Source organism: Rhinopithecus bieti, unplaced genomic scaffold, assembly GCF_001698545.2.
Source record: "Rhinopithecus bieti isolate Rb0 unplaced genomic scaffold, ASM169854v2 scaffold_9978, whole genome shotgun sequence".
In the NCBI taxonomy this organism is placed as follows: domain Eukaryota; kingdom Metazoa; phylum Chordata; class Mammalia; order Primates; family Cercopithecidae; genus Rhinopithecus; species Rhinopithecus bieti.
Window position 1 is genome coordinate 401651 of NW_016806220.1, and position 18209 is coordinate 419859.

An 18209-nucleotide genomic window follows, 5' to 3' on the forward strand; every position below is an offset into this window, starting at 1 on the left:
TTTTGAGACGGAGTCTCGCTCTGCCGCCCCGGTTGGAGGTGCAGTGGTGTGATCTCGGCTCACTGAAAGCTCCACTTCCTGGGTTCATGCCATTCTCCTGCCTCAGCCTCCCGAGTAGCTGGGACTACAGGCGCCCGCCACCACGCCTGGCTAATTTTTTGTATTTTTTTAGTAGAGATGGGGTTTCACCTTGTTAGCCAGGATGGTCTCGATCTCCTGACCTCGTGATCTGCCCGCCTTGGCCTCCCAAAGTGCTAGGATTACAGGCGTGAGCCACCGTGCCTGGCCCATCCATCCTCATTTTCTATTGAGTTACTGAATGTTTTTTTCTTACTGAGTTGTAGTTTTCTATGTATGTAGAAAATTAACCCTATGTGATATGAGAAGCAAATATTTTTCCTCATATTGTTATTTATCTTTAGAATTTGCATGTGTATTCTTTGCCAAGCATACATTCTGTTTTTATATATTATTAATCTTTTATTTTAGATTTTTTTGGTTTTATATTATGCTTAGAAAAGCCATTCCTATTCTTTTTTTTTTTGAGACAGAGTCTCGCTCTGTCGCCCAGGCTGGAGTGCGGTGGCCGGATCTCAGCTCACTGCAAGCTCCGCCTCCCAGGTTTACGCCATTCTCCTGCCTCAGCCTCCCGAGTCGCTGGGACTACAGGTGTCCGCCACCTCGCCCGGCTAGTTTTTTGTATTTTTTAGTAGAGACGGGGTTTCACCATATTAGCCAGGATGGTCTCGATCTCCTGACCTCGTGATCCACCCGTCTCGGCCTCCCAAAGTGCTGGGATTACAGGCTTGAGCCACCGCGCCCGGCTCATTCCTATTCTTATATTATTTTCTCCCCATGGTCTGTTTATTAATTATTAATTTACTGCTTCTCAACTCCAAATTCATCCTTCAATACATGCTCTGTGATAAATTCCTTTAAGCATTTCTGTTTTACAGTGAGCACAATGTTAAGTTTTCTTAGTAAAGGGCACTGGAGGCACATGAAGCGGCTCTTCTGTTGTTACATGCAGCACACTGTGGGTCAGCTGTGGGGTGTAGGGATATCTAATGGTCACCCATCCATGCATTCAGAATTCATAGTCTTTCAGTGATTTCATAGCCCTGCCTGGCCTAGTAATCACCTTTCTGCAGCCCTTTCAACATGGACACCATATGATTCAGGCCTCTTGCCTGTACTAATGCCTAATTCCCTTTGCTCACTTGTCCCTCCCCGTGAGAAGTTTGTCTGCTGTGGCCATCTCAATGCTACTGCTCTTCCAACATGGAGAATACACATTCTGGGCATCCTGCCTGCATTCTCTCTGCATGACTGTACACCCAGCCATCACTGTAGCTCACTTATCACTGGAGAGTAGCTTCCTGCTTTCCCAGTAACTGTAGACCAACTTTAGCCTTGACAAACCAGTGAACTTCTCTGCCATCCAGTGGGTTACAAATACACATTCTGCAATTTGGTGTGAACCCCAGCCTCGGGAAGGGAGTCCTCTTTTCAAGTTTGACTTTCCTTAGGATCTCTCCCTTAGCCCTAGGGTACCATATAAATTCCCTTATATCTAATAGGTAATCTATTATCATAGTTTAATATGTTAAGCTATATTTCAGTTTTTTTTGTTGTTGTTTTTTTTTTGAGATAGGATCTTGCTCTGTCACCCAGGCTAGAATGCAGTAGTGAGGAAATCATAGCTCATGACACTGGGCTCAAGGGATCCCCTCGCCTCAGCCACCTGAGTAGCTAGGATTACAGCTGCAGGCCACCATGTCTGGCTAATCTTTTATTTTTAAATATTTTGTAGAGATGAGGTCTCACTATGTTGCTCAGGCTAGTTGTGAACACCTGGCCTCAAGCAATCCTCCCACCTTGGCCTCCCAAAGTGCTAGGATTACATGCATGAACCAACATGCCCAGCCTGTATTCAAGCTTTTTACACAAACTTTCCTTGTTTAAATCACTGTGGTTTGTTTCCTGATTATACTCAGACTAATACAATCTGTTCTAGTACTTGTATAGTTTATTTTTATACTTTGTTCCATCAGGAATCTATGCTGGTATATGCTGTGAGTATGGATCTAGCTTTATTTTTCCCATATGGCTATCCAGTTGATCCAAACATTTATTAATAGTCTTTTTCCCAACTCATTTTAAATGCTATCTTTATATATTATATATATATTATATAATATATAATATCTATAATTAAGTTCCCTACATGTATTTTTTAAAATGGAAACTTTAAATTGTAATTCCATTACAATCTGTCTTTTCAATCTCCAGTATCACATTGTGTTTAATATCTGATAGGAATAGTCCCTGGATAGTCTTTCTTTTAAAATTTGAACTTTAGCAGCAGAATGTCTAGTTCTCCTGTTGGAAATTTTATAATTTTTGGGAATTGCATTACATTTGTACATTAGGGATAATTGACATCTGAGTCTTCCCAAGAACTAATAATTTTTTATTTGTTCAAGTCTTTTTTTGTGTGTGTTTCTCAATAGTATTAAACAATTTTTTAATTGGCAAAAGGAAAACTATATACATTTATGATGTATAACATTATTTTTAATGTAAATATAACAATAGTATTTTAAGTCATACAAATCTTGCATATTTATTGTTAATTTCTTCATAAGTATTTGATCATTTTGGTTATTGTGATGAAAAATTTTCTTCCATTATAACTTTTAACTTGTTGCTCTTAGACATATAAAGAGTACAAATATCTGCTGATTTTGTTGTGGATTATTTTATCATTTCAAATAATTTCCTAGTTGATTCTCTTGGGTTTTCTGGATACATAATCAAATAATCTGCAAATAACAATTTAATCTCATCTTTTCTCATTTCATACCCTAATTTCTTTTTCTTGTATCATTACATCAATGAAAATCTCTAGAATACTTCTATTTTATTTTATTGTTTTAGTGGTAAAAGATAGATTTTATTAGCTCAAGGTCCACTGAAGAGCTTTCAGGAAGTTCTAAAGAAAAATCTGGCCATCTTTTCTGTAAAATAAATAGAATAGCAGGAATCTCTGGGTAACCCTTAAACATAAACTATGATGATTCCATTCATATTACCTGGGCTGTAAGTAAATGAATTCTTAACAAATAAAAATAACATTTTAGAAACTAGTTAATACCACTAGCCCTAATTTGGTTTTCACTTGCTTGTATTTGTCTAAGAAATTTCTCCATGAAGTACATATTAAAATCTAACAATTATTTCTCATTTACACTTAAGTCAAAGTACTCACTCTTACCCTGGAAGCAAAACTTACTTCTGAAAATAATCTACAGAAATAATATGTAAACACATAGAGCTTTGAGATAGACTAAGAACAACCTCCTATGTTCTATGGATCAAAATGCAAAGGTCTCCATTATATATGTAAATAAACTCTTTCATTAATTTGGGATATATTGATATTACATGACCACGTGCATACCTATGACACATACATACACTACAGAACAAATCTTGACAATGTTTCTACTGCCAATATACTTTCCAATCCCAACTGCTGGAAAGGAAATAAAAACAAAACAAAAACTACTTTTCCTTTCTATAAATAGTTTTAAGTGGAAAACAAAGCCAACCATCCTCATCGAGATATGGACTAAGCTCCAAAAAGTTCAGAGTCAAGAATCTGTTCAGTTGTTCCCCAATGTAACAAAGCACATAAGCTTTCTCTATTCAGGAAGCTTCTCTGATCATCTCCAGTGTTTTGTCTTAAAAACTGCTTTACAAGATACGAGGTAGCCATGTTGGTTAAATTCTTTCTGCTGCCCACCTTACACCTGATGTAACCATATAGGTTGGCATCTGGTAGCACTATACCCATAATAACCACTGCTAACCAGTTTACCCTGAAGGAGAACAGGGCACTAAAGGCAAATATCACCCAAAGCACTGCACAGGCTATAAGTCCCAATCAAAAGATTCTTGATTCAGCTTTTGACACAGTTTTATTCTCTTGAGAGGATGCCTTTCTAGATTCAAACACCCAATGGCTCTTTCCATCTTCATCTATGTGACTCCACCAACATGGACCAACCATTAGTCTACCTGTGACATTCTTTGCTGTCCAAAAGTCACATGACAAGATAACTGTCATCATACAGGCAATAAAGCTGCTGCTGAGTAACTCACAGAGAAGACAGATGATGAATGTAGACTGACTTGAAAGAATAAGTGGAAAAATGATACCACTGAATATCTGATTTTTGGATTTTTTTGGTTGTCTCAGTTGTCTCCTCTTCTGTATCAAATAGTGAAACATCTGCAGTGTCATCATTACTATCCTACTGCTTCAAGGCCCAGAATACTTCTAAATAATGGTGATGATACTGAACTTCCTTATCTTGCATGGGAATGTCTTTAGTGTTTTCCATTAAGAACAATACTAACTCTTGAATTGAAAAGTATTATGCTACAGAATAGCTGTTTCTGTTTTATTAGAGTTTTTACAAAACAAAATTGGATGTTGAAGTTTATCAAATGCTTTTTCAGAAGTTACAGGGATGAACATGATCATGTTTCTTCTCCTTAGATATGTTAACATAGTAAATTATATTAATAGATTTCCTAATATTAAATCATATTTGAATTTTTGGTATATAATTCTTTTAATGTGGCACTGGATTATATTGCCAATACAGGTTGAACATCCCTAATCTAAAATTCTGAATTTGAAATGTTCCAAAATCCAAAACTTTTTGAGGGCCAACATGAGGCCATAAGTGGAAAATTCTACATCTGACCTCATGTGATGGGTTACAGTCAAAACTCTGTTTCGTGCACAAAATTATTTTTAAAATATTGTATAGGCTGGGAATGGTGCTCACGCCTGTAATCCCGCCTCCATGAGGCGGGTGGATCATGAGGTCAGGAGTTTGAGATCAGCCTGACCAAGATGGTGAAACCCTGTCTCTACTAGAAAATACAAAAATTAGCTGGGTGTGGTGGCGGGCACCTGTAATCCCAGCAACTTGGGAGACTGAGGCAGGAGAATCGCTTGAAACTAGGAGGCGGAGGTTGCAGTGAGCCGAGAACGCGCCACTGCATTCTAGCCTGGGCGACAGAGCAAGACTCTGTCTCAAAAAAGAACAACAAAAAAATGTATAAAACTACTTTCAGATGGTGTATATAAGGTATACATGAAACCAGTGAATTTCATGTTTGGACTTGGGTCCCATCCCTAAGTCATTGTGTACATGCAAATATTCCAAAATTCAAAAAAATCCAAAGTCTGAAACACTTCTGGTCTCAAGTATTTTGGATAAGAGATTCACAAACTTTTTTTTTTTTTTTAAGACAAGTCCTCGCTCTGTTGCCTAGGCTAGAGTGCAGTGGCACAATCATGACTTACTGCAACTTCAACCTCTGGGGCTCAGGTTATCCTCCTGCCTTATACTCCTGAGTAACTGAGACTACAAGTATGCACCACCACGTCTTTTAAAAAACTTTTTCGTAGAGATGAGGTCTCACTATGTCGCCCAGGCTTGTCTTGAACTCCTGGGCTTATGTGATCCTCCTTCCTTGGTCTCCCAAAGTGCTGGAATTATAGGCATGAGCCACCTCACCAGGCTAGTATATAGGTATTCAAAACTGATATATTTTTAATAGCCTCCCCTTCCAACAAGCCTTCTATGCTAAATATCTTCAATACACCTTTAAAAAATTGTATTTTATTTTAGGTTCTGGGATACATGTGCAAAATGTGCAGGTTTGTTACATAGGTAAATGTGTGCCATGGTGGTTTGCTGTACTTATCAACCTATCACCTAGGTATTAAGTCCCACATGCATTAGCTATTAGTCCTGATGTTCTCCCTCCTCCTGCCCCCCCAACAGGCCCCAGTGTGTGTTGTTCCCCTCCCTGTGTCCATGTGTTCCCATTGTTCAGCTCCCACTTATGAGTGAGAACATGCGGTCTTTGGTTTTCTATTCCCGTGTTAGTCTGCTGTGCCTGACGGCTTCCAGCTTCCTCCATGTCCCGGCAAATGACATGATCTCATTCCTTTTTATGGCTGCATAGTATTCCATGGTGTGTATGTACCACATTTTTTAAAATCCAGTCTATCACTGATGGGCACTTGGGTTGGTTCCAAGTTTTTGCTATCATGAACAGTGCTGCCATAAACACATGAATGAATGTATCTTTATAATGGAATGATTTATATTCCTTTTGGTATATACCTAGTAATGGGATTGCTGGATCAAATGGTATTTCTCAGTGTGCCTTCTTGATCACTCTGTACTCTATTCTTTTTTGCCCTAGCATTAAAGTGCCATTCTTAGTTTCATTTAATGCATTTTGCTTCAAATTCAACCTTGTCTACAATTGATCATAATTCTCTTTGTTTAGTTCGCCTTTGCCTAGTATACGTTTGCCCACCCTTTTATTTTCAACCTTTCTGAATCACTTTGTTGTAGCTGTGCCTCTTGAAAACGACAGATTTGCTTTGTGATCAAGTCTGTCTGTAAGTTCTAAAAAGCATCTGATATGACAGATATGTTTGTTTTTAGTTATATTATTTTATGGTATACTCTTTATTTTTATAGCTTTTAGAAAATCACTTTACCGTATATTTTATTTTCATTTTTTCTGTATGTTTGTCTTGTCATGATTAGGAAGGCCTGTATTTCTGCTTTAGTGACTATCTTTATAACTCTGTGTAATTCCCTTAAGTTAATCTTTAGCAGTATCTATTAATTCACCACTAAGGAAACAACAAAATTAGTGTATTTCCTTTTATTACTCTTACTCTCCCTTTACTGCAGCACTAAATTATAGTTTATTATATTATCTTTCTTGGGGTTTACCTTTATGCTGTTTAATATATTATATCTCTATTATTTGTCACCTTGAAGTGATTCCATTTGAATGCCAGCTATTAAGAATGAGAAAATAAGTATTATAGCTAAATTAGAATACTCTGAGTCCTAATATCTCATTGTAGATAACATATGATTTAAATAAGTTTTTTATTATGAAAAAGTAAAAGAATTGGGAAGATCTTCACAATAAGGGCATTCTTCTGAAACCCTGTTTTGAGGGGAAATGAATCATTCTGGTTGGAATTATTTATATTAAGGGTGCAATGGATATAAAAGGAATTTTAATATTAATTATTAATCTCCTGTCATGACTCCTTATAAAACATTCAGAATTATTTGATTATACTCAAAAATTAAATATGAGGATATATTGAGGTATTCATTCTGAGTAAGATTTCCCATATGCTATCTTTCTCCATTTATATTTTAAGCTGCTTCTGCAGATAGAAAATGCCAGATATTTATACAGGTCAGTGACAATGGATTTAAGGTCATGTTTTTCTGTAAGTAAAGATTGGATTGTTCTACACATAAGGTAATAGCACTGTTTCAGCAATTTTCTTGAGCTTTTAACTAGGGTTGAACTTACTGTTCAGTTGGAAAGAAATTTTGGCTTTCAATTTTTCCTGAGAAACCAGTGAGGAGTCTGATCCTGGTTAAAAATCTATGTGTGATTTTTTTCAAGCCTGACCATAGGCAATTACAAATAATTTACTTGGCAGGCCTCATGGGGGAAAAGCTGCCTTTGCCACACCAGACTTGGTACACAGCCAATCCACTGCATTCTCTGAAGGGAGTTGCAGTCAAGGATTCAGAACCCCTGGCTGGTCATGTTCTTGGAATATTTGTATTCCTAGCTCTGGTACTTTCATTTCTAGCTCTCTTCATCTGAGGCCTTGGGCCAAGTCTTCCTTAGGCCCTCTGTCAAGACCTCCTTGTGGGGGAAGGGAGAAGGAAGCCTTAAGGACACTTTTCCCTACTCTGAGTCAGTACTCTGTACTTTTCCACGCCTAGCCTTCCCTCCTTTCCCTCCCATCAACCCCACGGTGCATAAAATTGCCAGAGCCTTTTGTTTGGGACTCCTTCAACAGTGAAACTATCCCCATGTCTGCACTTATCCTCAACCAGAGCACAGTTTCATGGAGGAAATGGAAAAGGGGGAGTGGGCACTTTCTCCAGTTTAGATTCTTGCTTATACTATTACTGGAAATAAAGGCTTACCCTTTCATTTGTGTCTTGATGTCGTTAATCAGCTACTATGACAGCTCAGCTCTTTCCCAGCTTAGTTGAGCTTCTGACAAGTCAATGGTTTCTAGTGTAAAGCTATCTGCCTTTTCTAGTGATGTGATTAAAAGATGAAGGGATTCAACTAGGTCCAAATGTACCGAGGAGTGCCAGAGGGATATAACATAGCCACCTGGGGAGTAAAAAAAATCATTTTACCCTTGTTTGGGACATGGGCTCATTTCCTAAGAAATCTTTTATACTGGTTATCTTCCATTTGCCCTTCCAGATCATTCTCTACTTTTCTCTACCCTATTTTGTGCCCTAGGAAGGTGATCCATAGGGACTGATTCAATGAGGTCATTCACACTCTTGCTTCCAGCTGGCTTTGGCCAATGGCAGGCACCAGCAGGAGATCTGCATGTGGGAGGAAAGTGAGGTCAGGGTATTTCATCTCCTGGCTTCCTCCTCACGAGATTGCCACAGGATGGCTGCGTCCTTCTTCTGAAGGCAACATGATTCTTTGCTTGACCAAACTTTAGTCAGGCTTCTAAACCTTTTCTTAGGCCCATCTGTGCACTTCCTTATAAAATTTAGTTTTAGCAAAGAACCCTGCTAAGTCAGTTTGGCGAGAATCCCCTACTCGTAATGTCTGATCATTCTCAGTATCTGGCTGGGTTCCTCATCCTGCACTATCCCCCAGGTGATGTCTGATCACCCTGGCCTGTTTTCAGCAAGAATCCTGTAAGTCAGTTTAGCCAGAATTCCCATTACCCCTGATGTTTCCTCTTAGTAATTATCTATCCACTGATCCCCATATGCTCCTTGGCTATATATTCCCACTTGCTTGTACCATATTCAGAATTGAGCCCAATCTCTCTTTCCCATTGCAACATTCCATTGTCATGGTCCTTATACTCATCAATGGATTTCCAAGGGATCAATGCTATGGTCCCTTTATTTAGGATCATAACAACATACCTATCGTGTTCGTCCTCAATAAGGTATTTCTTACCATAATTTAACAAGTGTCGTGAATAACTTTTTCTTTAATAAAGGCCAAAGATCCTGTCAGGCAGCCCTCTTCAGACAGTTCGCTCCTCTTCAGTCCTAGAGGTGGTATGCCTATTGCACAATCTAAACTCTCCCCACACCTATGTAAATATTCCCTTCTATATTTCTTTGAAAATTATTTGGTTTGAATGTGCCATCTATCTGTTTCTTCCTAGCAATTTGACTGACTTAACAGCTCCTTATATAAATACTCAACTACAAAGGAAAATAAAATCCAAAATACTTTTTAAAGTTATAAGCTAAAAGATAACAATAGATTTTAAAAACCACATCAAATACATACATCAATAAGCAAACATATATTAGGATAAAAGTGAAAGTCATGGAAAAAACATTTAGCATGATGCCATGTATGCAGTAAGCATTCCATAATATCTGCTTAATGTTATTAACATATTGGCAAATAGAGCGATTTCTCTGAATTGAGTGTCTGAAAATGACCAACAAATGTCTTGTATATTTGTAATAAGAGGGTTGGTGGTTACTATCGAGGCAATTTCGTAAGGGCAAAACTACCAATGGGAATTACCTGAGGATTGAGCTCCCTCTCAGAAATCCAGGCTCTTACCACGTGACTTAAGGTGTTGGTATATCACCAGAAGGGAACCATGGTGGTTTTAAATATGTTTACAAATTCTTTGACATACTTCTCCTCAAAGGGTAGTACAAAATTCTTTGGATTTTCTAAATAGACCTTCACATCATCTACAAATAGGGACAATTTTATTTCTTCCTGTCCAAGCTGCATGCCTTTGATTCCCTTTTCTTACCTCATTGTGCTGCCTAGGACTTCTAGTACTATGCTGAGGAGTACTAAGAGCAGACATCTTTGCCTTGTCTCAATCTTAGCAGGTAAGCATTCAGTCTTTCACTATTAAATATGGCATTAGCTGTAGGTTTTATCATGAGTGGATATTGAACTTTGTCAAATGCTTATTCTACTTCAATTGATATAATCACATGGTTTTCTTCTTTAGCTTTTTAATATGGTGTACTACTTTGGTTGATTTTCAAATATTGAATCAATTTTGCATCCCTGAAATAAGTTCTACTTGGTTATGGTGTATAATTCTTTTTAATTGCTGAATTCTATTTTTTAATATTTTGTTAAGTTTTATGTGATCTATGTTCATGAGGGATATTGGTCTTCAGTTTTCTTTTTTTGTACTGTCTTAGTCTATTTTTGGGATAAAAAATAGCCTCATAAAATGAGTTGGGAAGTATTTCCTTCTTTTATATTTTCTGGAAGAGATTATGTAGAATTGATGTTATTTTCTTTAAATGTTTAGTAGAATTCTTCAATAAAACCATCTGGGTCTGAAGATTTCTTTTCAGAAATTTAAAATCATGAATTCAATTTCTTTAATGGTTATAGGGCCATTCAAGCTATCTGTTTCATATTGGGCAATTGTGATAGTTTGTGCTTTTCAAGGAACTGGTCCATTTCATCTAAGTTGTTAGATTTATGTATGTAAAGGTATTTGTAGTATTCTCTTATTATCCTTTGGAATAACAAGGGCCTATAATGACACTCCCCTGTTTCATTCCTGATATTGGTAATTTATATTTTCTTTTTCTATTTTCCTTGTCATTCTTGCCAGAGGTTTGTTAATTTTATTGATCTTTTCAAAGAATCAACTACTTTTCATTAATTTTCTCTATTTTATGTTTTCAATTTCACTTATTTTTGCTCTTCACTATTTCCTTCTTTTTGCTTGTTTTGAGTTCATTTTGCTTTTCCTTTTCTAGTTTCTTGAGGTGGGAGTTTATATTACTGATTTGACTTTTTTCTTTTCTAATGTAAGCATTTTAGTGCCATAAATGTCCTTCTCAGCACTGCTTTAGCTGCATCCCACAAATTTTGATATTTGTATTGTCATTTACCTTTAGTTCAATGTTGTTGTCTTTTAAAATTTCCCTTGACATATTGCTTTTTGACCAATGGATTATTTAGAAGTGTGTTGTTTAGTTTCCAAGTGTTTGGGGAATTTTCTGTTATGTTTCTGTTATAGATTTTTATCTTGATTCATTGTGTCAGAGAATATACTATGTATGATTTCAATTTTTAAAATTTAAGTTTCTTTCCTTCATGGCCCATGGTATGGTCTAGTTTGGCAAATGTTCCATAGGTGCTTGAAAAGAATGTGCATTCTGCTTGTTGTTGGGTGGAGTATTATATAAATGTCAATTAGATCCTGTTGGCTGATGTTTTTCTGTATCCTTATCGATGTTCTACAATTGTTGAAAGAGGGACACTGAATCTAACTATAATTGTGGATTTACCTATTTCTTCTTTTAGATCAATCAATTTTTGCTCCACATATTTTATAGTTTCTGCTGTTTAGTGCACACACATTTAGGATTTCTGTATCTTCTTGGTGGATTGACCTTTTCATCATTGTCTAATGTCCCTCTCTGTACCTGGTATTCTTCGATCTGAAATCTGTTTCATCTGATATATTAGTAAAGCCACTCCTGCTTTGTTTTGGTTAATGTTTGCATGATATATTCCTTTCCATTCTTTTACTTTCAGCCTACATTTATTGTGTTTGAAGTTAGTTTCTTTTAGACAGGATATAGTTGGGTCATTTAAAAAATTAACTCTGCCAAGCTCTTTTAATTGACGTTTTTAGGCCACTCACATTTAATGTAACTATTGATATGTTAGCCTGCCAATTTATTTGTTGTTTCCTGCTTGTTCCCTCTGTTTTTAGTTTTTTTGTTTTCTTTTATATACCTTCCAATGGGCTATTGGAATATTTTTAAAATACTCTATTTTGATTTATCTATGGTGCTTCTGAGTGTATTTCTTTGTATAGATTTTTTAGTGGTGGCCCTAATTATCATATTGTACACAGAAACTTAACAAGAGTCAACTGGTGTCAACATTTTACCAGTTCAAATGAAGTGTAGAAACCTTAGCTCCCTTTATATCACTTTCCCCTCCTTTGTTTATAATTGTCTTAGGTATTTCCTCTACATATATCTCAAACTCCTGGGCTCAAGTGATCCTCCTGCCTCAGCCTCCCAAAGTGCTAAGATTATAGGTGTGAGTCACCATGCTCAGCCTCAAGATTTCATCTTTAACAATAGTTTTTATATGATGTGCCATAATGTAGTTTTCTTTATGTTTCTTGTGCATGGCATTCAATGATTGCTTAAATTTGTGGGTTTGGAGTTTTTTATCAAAATTAGAAACATTCTGGCCATTTTTTAAAGGTATTTTTTCTGTCCCCTGTTCCTCTCCTTTGGAGACTTTAATTACACATATATTAGATGGCTTGAAGTTGTTCCAGAGCTCAATTATGCTCTATTCATTTAAAAAAATGATTATTTTCTTTCTGTGTTTCATTTTGAATAGTTTCTATTCCTATGTCTTCATGTTCACTGATCTTTTCTTTCGTAATGCCTAATCTGCCAATAATCCCATCTAGTGTATTTTCCATGCCAGAAATTGTAGTTTTCCTCTCTAAAAGTTTGATTTGGAACTTTTAAAATATCTTCTATATCTCCACTTAGCTTTTTGAACACATGGAACCCAACTACAACAATTGTCTTAATGTCCTCATTTGCTAATTCTAACATTTATGTTACTTCTGGGTCAGCTTTGATTAATAATTTCTTCATAAGTCATAAAATCCTGCTTCTCTGCATGCCTATTTAAGTTTTAATTGAATGCCAGACAGTATGAATTTTACCTTAATGGGTGCTAGATAGTTTTGTATTTCTATAAATATTCTTGAGCTTTGTTCTGGGATAGTTGTTACCTGGAAACAGTTTGACACTTAGGATCTTGTGTTTATGTTAGGTAGTCTTGAGCAGTACTAAGTCTTGGGCTATTTTATGCCCTACTACTAAGGCAAGATCTTTTTGAGTCCTCTACCCAATGTATCATGAATTATGAGGATTTCCAGCTTGGCTGATAAGAACAGGTACTATTCCAGTTGTGAGTATCAGGCACCATTGTCTCTAGTCTTTTAGGGTGGCTCCTTCTTTGGCCTTGGGTAGTTTCCTCATGCACATGTACTGATCAGTACTCTGCTGAATACTCAAGGGGGACCCTCTTCGGGTCTTTATAGAGTTCTGTATGTAGCTCTCTCCTTTCCTCTATGTAGCTCTTTCTCCTCTAGCTATTAATAACTTGGTCTCCCTGAAGTCCCAGATCCATATCCTTGACTCAAGGAAACCACTGGCACCCACCCCTAGGTTCTCCCTCTCTGCATTGTGGTTTGGAAACTTTCTCAAGGCAGTAAGCTGGGACAATTCTTTTCTTTTTTTTGAGACGGAGTCTTGCTCTGTTGTCCAGGCTGGAGTGCAGTGGCACAATCTCGGCTCACTACAACCTCCGCCTCCTGGGTTCAAGCGATTCTCCCGCCTCAGCCTCCCAAGTAGCTGGGATTACAGGCAGCCGCCATCATGTCTGGCTAATTTTTGTATTTTTGTAGAGGCGGGGTTTTACCATGTTGGCCAGACTGGTCTTGAACTCCTGACCTCAGATGATCTGCAAGCTGGGACAATTCTAAGTCCCACCTCATTTACTTCCTGTCTCCCGGGGGCTTTGTTCTTTGCTGCGTGATGTCTACTGTTTTGAAAAGTGTTTTTCATAGGTTTTATCTAGTTTTTTTTTTATTGTTTTAGGCAGGAGAGTAAATCTGCTTGCAGTTATTCTATACAGGGTGGAACAGTGACTTGCTTCCAATGAACAGAATGTGCAGGAAGTGGCATGTTACTTTTGAGACTAAGACAGAAAAGATATTTTGGCTTCTTCATTGGTCTCCCTCTCTTTTGGATCAGTTGTTCTGGGAGAAGCCCACTGCCACAAATTAAGGACATTCACGCAGTCCTTTGGAGAGATCTGAGTAGTCAGGAAATAATAATTTCTGCCAACAGCTAAGTGAATATGCCATCTTACAACTGGATCTTCCAGCCTCAATCAAGCTTTCAGATGACTGACATCTTGGTTACAACCTCATGAGGGACCCCAAGCCTGATCTACATAAGCCACTTATGAATTCCTAACTCATAGTAACTATGAGATAATGTTTATTAATTTAGACCACTACATTTTGGGATAATTTGTTACACAGCAATAAATAATGAATAGAGGTACCAAATTATGCTCAAACCGTAGAAAGGATCAGTTGAATTTCTTAAATAATTTTATCCTTTTCCCATCCCCAACCCAGCCTAAGTAACAATGCACAGACAAAATCCCCACACTTAGCACTTGGAGCATTTATACTCAAAACTTTCCCTGTGTGACTTTTGTCAAGAAATAAACCGTGAGTTGTTGTAAGCCTAAGGTTGTGTCAAAGCAACCAGGGTATGTTCTAACTCAGGAAGCATAGGGTAATATATATTATTTTCATTCTTTATAGTATCAACAGAGATGTTATCATTCCACTTCCAATGAGGGAAACTAAGGCATTAATCAAAAAATAAATAGATTCCAGTCATATATTATTTACATAATTCAGCAATGGATTTATGAAATTTCCTCTTTTGGAAATCTTAAATAAGACTACATCTGTTTGATAACATATATTAGCAGCAAGGCTACCTCAAGGAAGGAGATGCATAGAACCTCTGGAAGTCTTTCTCATCGCTATGATTCTGAATTTTATACAAGGGAGAAAGGGAAGATTGAAATTTTGAGGAGGAGCATAGATAATTGTTTATGTATAAAGGAGCTTTGTAAAAACACTGCCCCTGGCCCAGTGATTGCCTTCCATAACCCTAGGGGGCAGTTTCACCTGAGTCTATGTGGAATGTAGAAAAAATATTTTCATGTTTTTGCATAGTTAGGGCTTTCTGAGCAAAGAAAACTGGTACCTGGGTTAAAGGGCAAGTCTTGGAATTTAAAAGATGATTGAATAGCCAGAGACCTCAGAAGAGATTTAGAGGCTTCCCTCTTAGTGTGTTTACATTTCAAAGGGCATAAAAGGAGTCAGTTGTTTACATTTCAAACGTGTGTCAATGCCAAGGTTTCTCTCCCTCTCTCTGGAGTGGAAAGGGACAGCTTGTAGCCTATTTATACTCCCAGATTAGTAATTTTGGGGTTTCTCTTCAACAGTGCATACCCCTATATATGCAGGATGTCCTCTGGCTCTCATGGTGTCACTTGGGGGCTACAGTGTGTGGAGAAGTAGTGGGGTTATCGTTGTAAGTATTAATAACTGTGATCTCTATTCCAGAAACCTTACCACTGTATTTCCTTTCAGGATAAAATGAATAAATATAGATATACATACCACAAAAGGGAGGATGCACTCATGCTGATCTTGTACCATGTACAAACTGAACAGGGACATGCGGCTGGGGCCCATCAAGCTGCAGGCTAGAGAGAAGAAGTTCTGCAGAGCCTCACAGAGGTTGGCGCAGATGTCACCCCAGGACGGTAGAGCAATGTGCACAATGAGAAGCCGTGGAGGTTGCTGGTCAATCTGAGTGTGAGTGGAGGGCCCTTTACCAGTAGTTCGCCCAGGATGCATGGCAGCAAAACCAGAGGCAGAACTGTAGCCACCAGCTGGATATTGTTTACACCTATAGGGAAGGAAAGAGAAACCACTGGTTTTCAAACTGAATTGTGTGTGCTCTGTTGAAATATAAAACGCAGGTTGAGGGAAACAATCCAGAAAGGAGTCAGATTGGGTACTAAAGCTTGTCCAGGCCATCCTTTTTTTTTTTGAGACAGAGTCTCCCGCTGTCACCAGGCTAGAGTGCAGTGGTATGATCTCGGCTCACTGCAACCTCCACCTCCCAGGTTCAAGCAATTCTGCTTCAGCTTCCTGAGTAGCTGGGATTACAAGCACGTGCCACCACGCCCAGCTAATTTTTGTATTTTTAGAGATGGTGTTTCACCATGTTGGCCAGGATGATCTTGATCTCTTGACCTCATGATCCACCCGCCTCGGTCTCCCAAAGTGCTGGGATTACAGGCGTGAGCCACCACACCCAGCCCAAGTCATCCAATTTTAACAGCTCCCAAGAAATCTAGATGTCTGCCTATAATGTAAGCCTGAGAATTTCAATGCTGAGTGGAACTAATCAAAAGTTACACCAAAAAACTCAAGCTTCTGTCTCAAAGTAAGCTATCCGCCCTCATAAACTTTGTTTCTTTATTAGCATTTATTGCACTCTATTATAATTTGTTTCTATGACTCCCTCTCCCACTATATTGTAACCTTTCCAAGGGTAGAGAACCTGTCTTGTTGATTTTATTCATCAATGCCTAGTATATGTGTGTTTAGTACCTAACGAATAATTCTTAAAAATGAAAATATGACTACATTTCTCCTTGGTTAAATTCTTTGGTTGTCTGAATCTCTTATAAGGTAAAATTTAAACTCTCTTTAAGATCTGTCATTACTTTATTGTTAGCCTCATTAAAACTGTTTTCACCTCAAGGTTTTCATGGAAATAATACCAAATATATTCACTTTAGTGCATTTGCTCGTGCTGCTTCTCTGCCTCCAATACTCCTGCCTTCTTTCTTTACTGGCTACTTATACTTATCCCCAGGACTCAGATTAGGAAGTGAGAACAAATGAGAATGAAGAACCAATATAAGGAATGAGAAAGGGACATCATTACAAATGCTCAAACATGAAAAGGGTTATAAGAGGACATAATGAATAGCTTTATCCTAGTAAGTTTGATAAAATGGACAAATTCCTGGAAAAATGTATCTAACCAATACCAAAGAAATTTTAGAAACCTAAATACTCTATAACCATTAAGGAAATATAATCAGTAATCAAATATCTTCCCACAAAGTAAGTCAGAGGACCAGATGATTTCACTGATGAGCTCCATCAAACTTGCAAAGATCAAGAATTTCAATTTTTTTTTTTTTAAGAGATGGGGTCTTGCCATGTTGCCCAAGCTGGTCTCAAACCCCTGGGCTCAAGTGATCCACCTACCTCAGCCTCCTGAAGTGCTGGGATTATAGGTGTGAGCCACTGTGCCCAGCCAAGAATTTCAATCTTAAACAAATTATTTTAAGAACAGAAGAAGGAGGCCGGGCGCGGGCGCTGGTGGCTCAAGCCTGGTAATCTCCAGCACTTCTTGGGAGCCAGAAACGGTAGGGGCATCACGAGTCAGAGATCAGAGACCATCCCTGGCTAACATGGTGAAACCCCTCTACTACTAAAAAATTAACAAAAAACTACCGGGCGAGGATGGCGGCCCGCTCTGTAGTCTCCAGCTACTCGGGAGGCTGAGGGCAGGAGATGGCGTGAACCCAGGGAGGCGGAGCTTGCAGTGAGCTGAGGATCCGGCCACTGCACTCCAGCCCGGGCGACAGAGCGCGACTCCGTCTCAAAAAAAAAAAAAAAAAAAGAACAGAAGGAACACTCCCTCAATGAATTTTTTTTTTTTAAAATGGAGTTTCGCTCTGTTGCCCAGGTCCCTGAAGTGCAATGGCATGATCTCGGCTCACTGCAACCTCCTCACCTCCTGGGTCAGCAATTCTCCTGCCTCGCCTCCTGGATACTGGGATTACAGGCTGGTGGATACCATCCTGCTAATTTGTAATTTTTAGTAGAGACAATCGTTCTCCCATGTTGGTCCATGCTGGTCTCCGCACTCCTGAATTCAGGTGAATCTGCCCGCCTTGGCCTCCCAAAAGTCGGATTACATAGGCATGAGCACGGCAACCCGCCCCCTCAATTAATTTTATAAGGTATAGAACAACCTTTTAAAGTGAAACCAGATACAAGGTGTAATAAAGAAAAAAAATTATAGGATAATCTCACCCCATAAACTTGTGAAAAATGCTAAATAAAAATAGAGAGATTAAAAAAAATTAATATATAAAAAGAATAACGACACAAAAGTTGAGTTTATCCCCAAGAACATAAGAACAGAATACACAAATTCATAAATCACATTAAATAAGTAAATGAGAAATAAATGATATGATCATCCCCAACAGGTGCAAAAAAAAAGCCTCTGTTTAAAACCCAACTTTGTGCATGATAAAGACTGAGTAAGATAAGAGTGATAGGAATAATCTGATAAATGTATTCTACAAAAATGGTAGAGGCACACATC

At 38.0% G+C, this 18209-nt stretch overlaps 1 protein-coding gene and 2 pseudogenes across 1 annotated transcript in view; all 3 read right to left on the reverse strand.

Annotated features, from left to right (window-relative positions):
* LOC108531694 (torsin-1B-like) overlaps positions 1–1258 on the reverse strand; it is a 10305-nt pseudogene extending 9047 nt beyond the window's left edge.
* Positions 1–15692, reverse strand: part of M1AP (meiosis 1 associated protein) — a 91648-nt gene extending 75956 nt beyond the window's left edge. Inside the window, exon 1 of the mRNA XM_017875280.1 lies at positions 15407–15692. Within this exon, the coding sequence (XP_017730769.1) occupies positions 15407–15646 (240 nt within the window). The 5' untranslated portion in view covers positions 15647–15692. The remainder of the gene's footprint in view (positions 1–15406) is intronic.
* On the reverse strand, positions 3635–8315 carry LOC108531695 (Golgi apparatus membrane protein TVP23 homolog B-like; annotated as a pseudogene).
* Positions 15693–18209: the final 2517 nt, after the last annotated feature.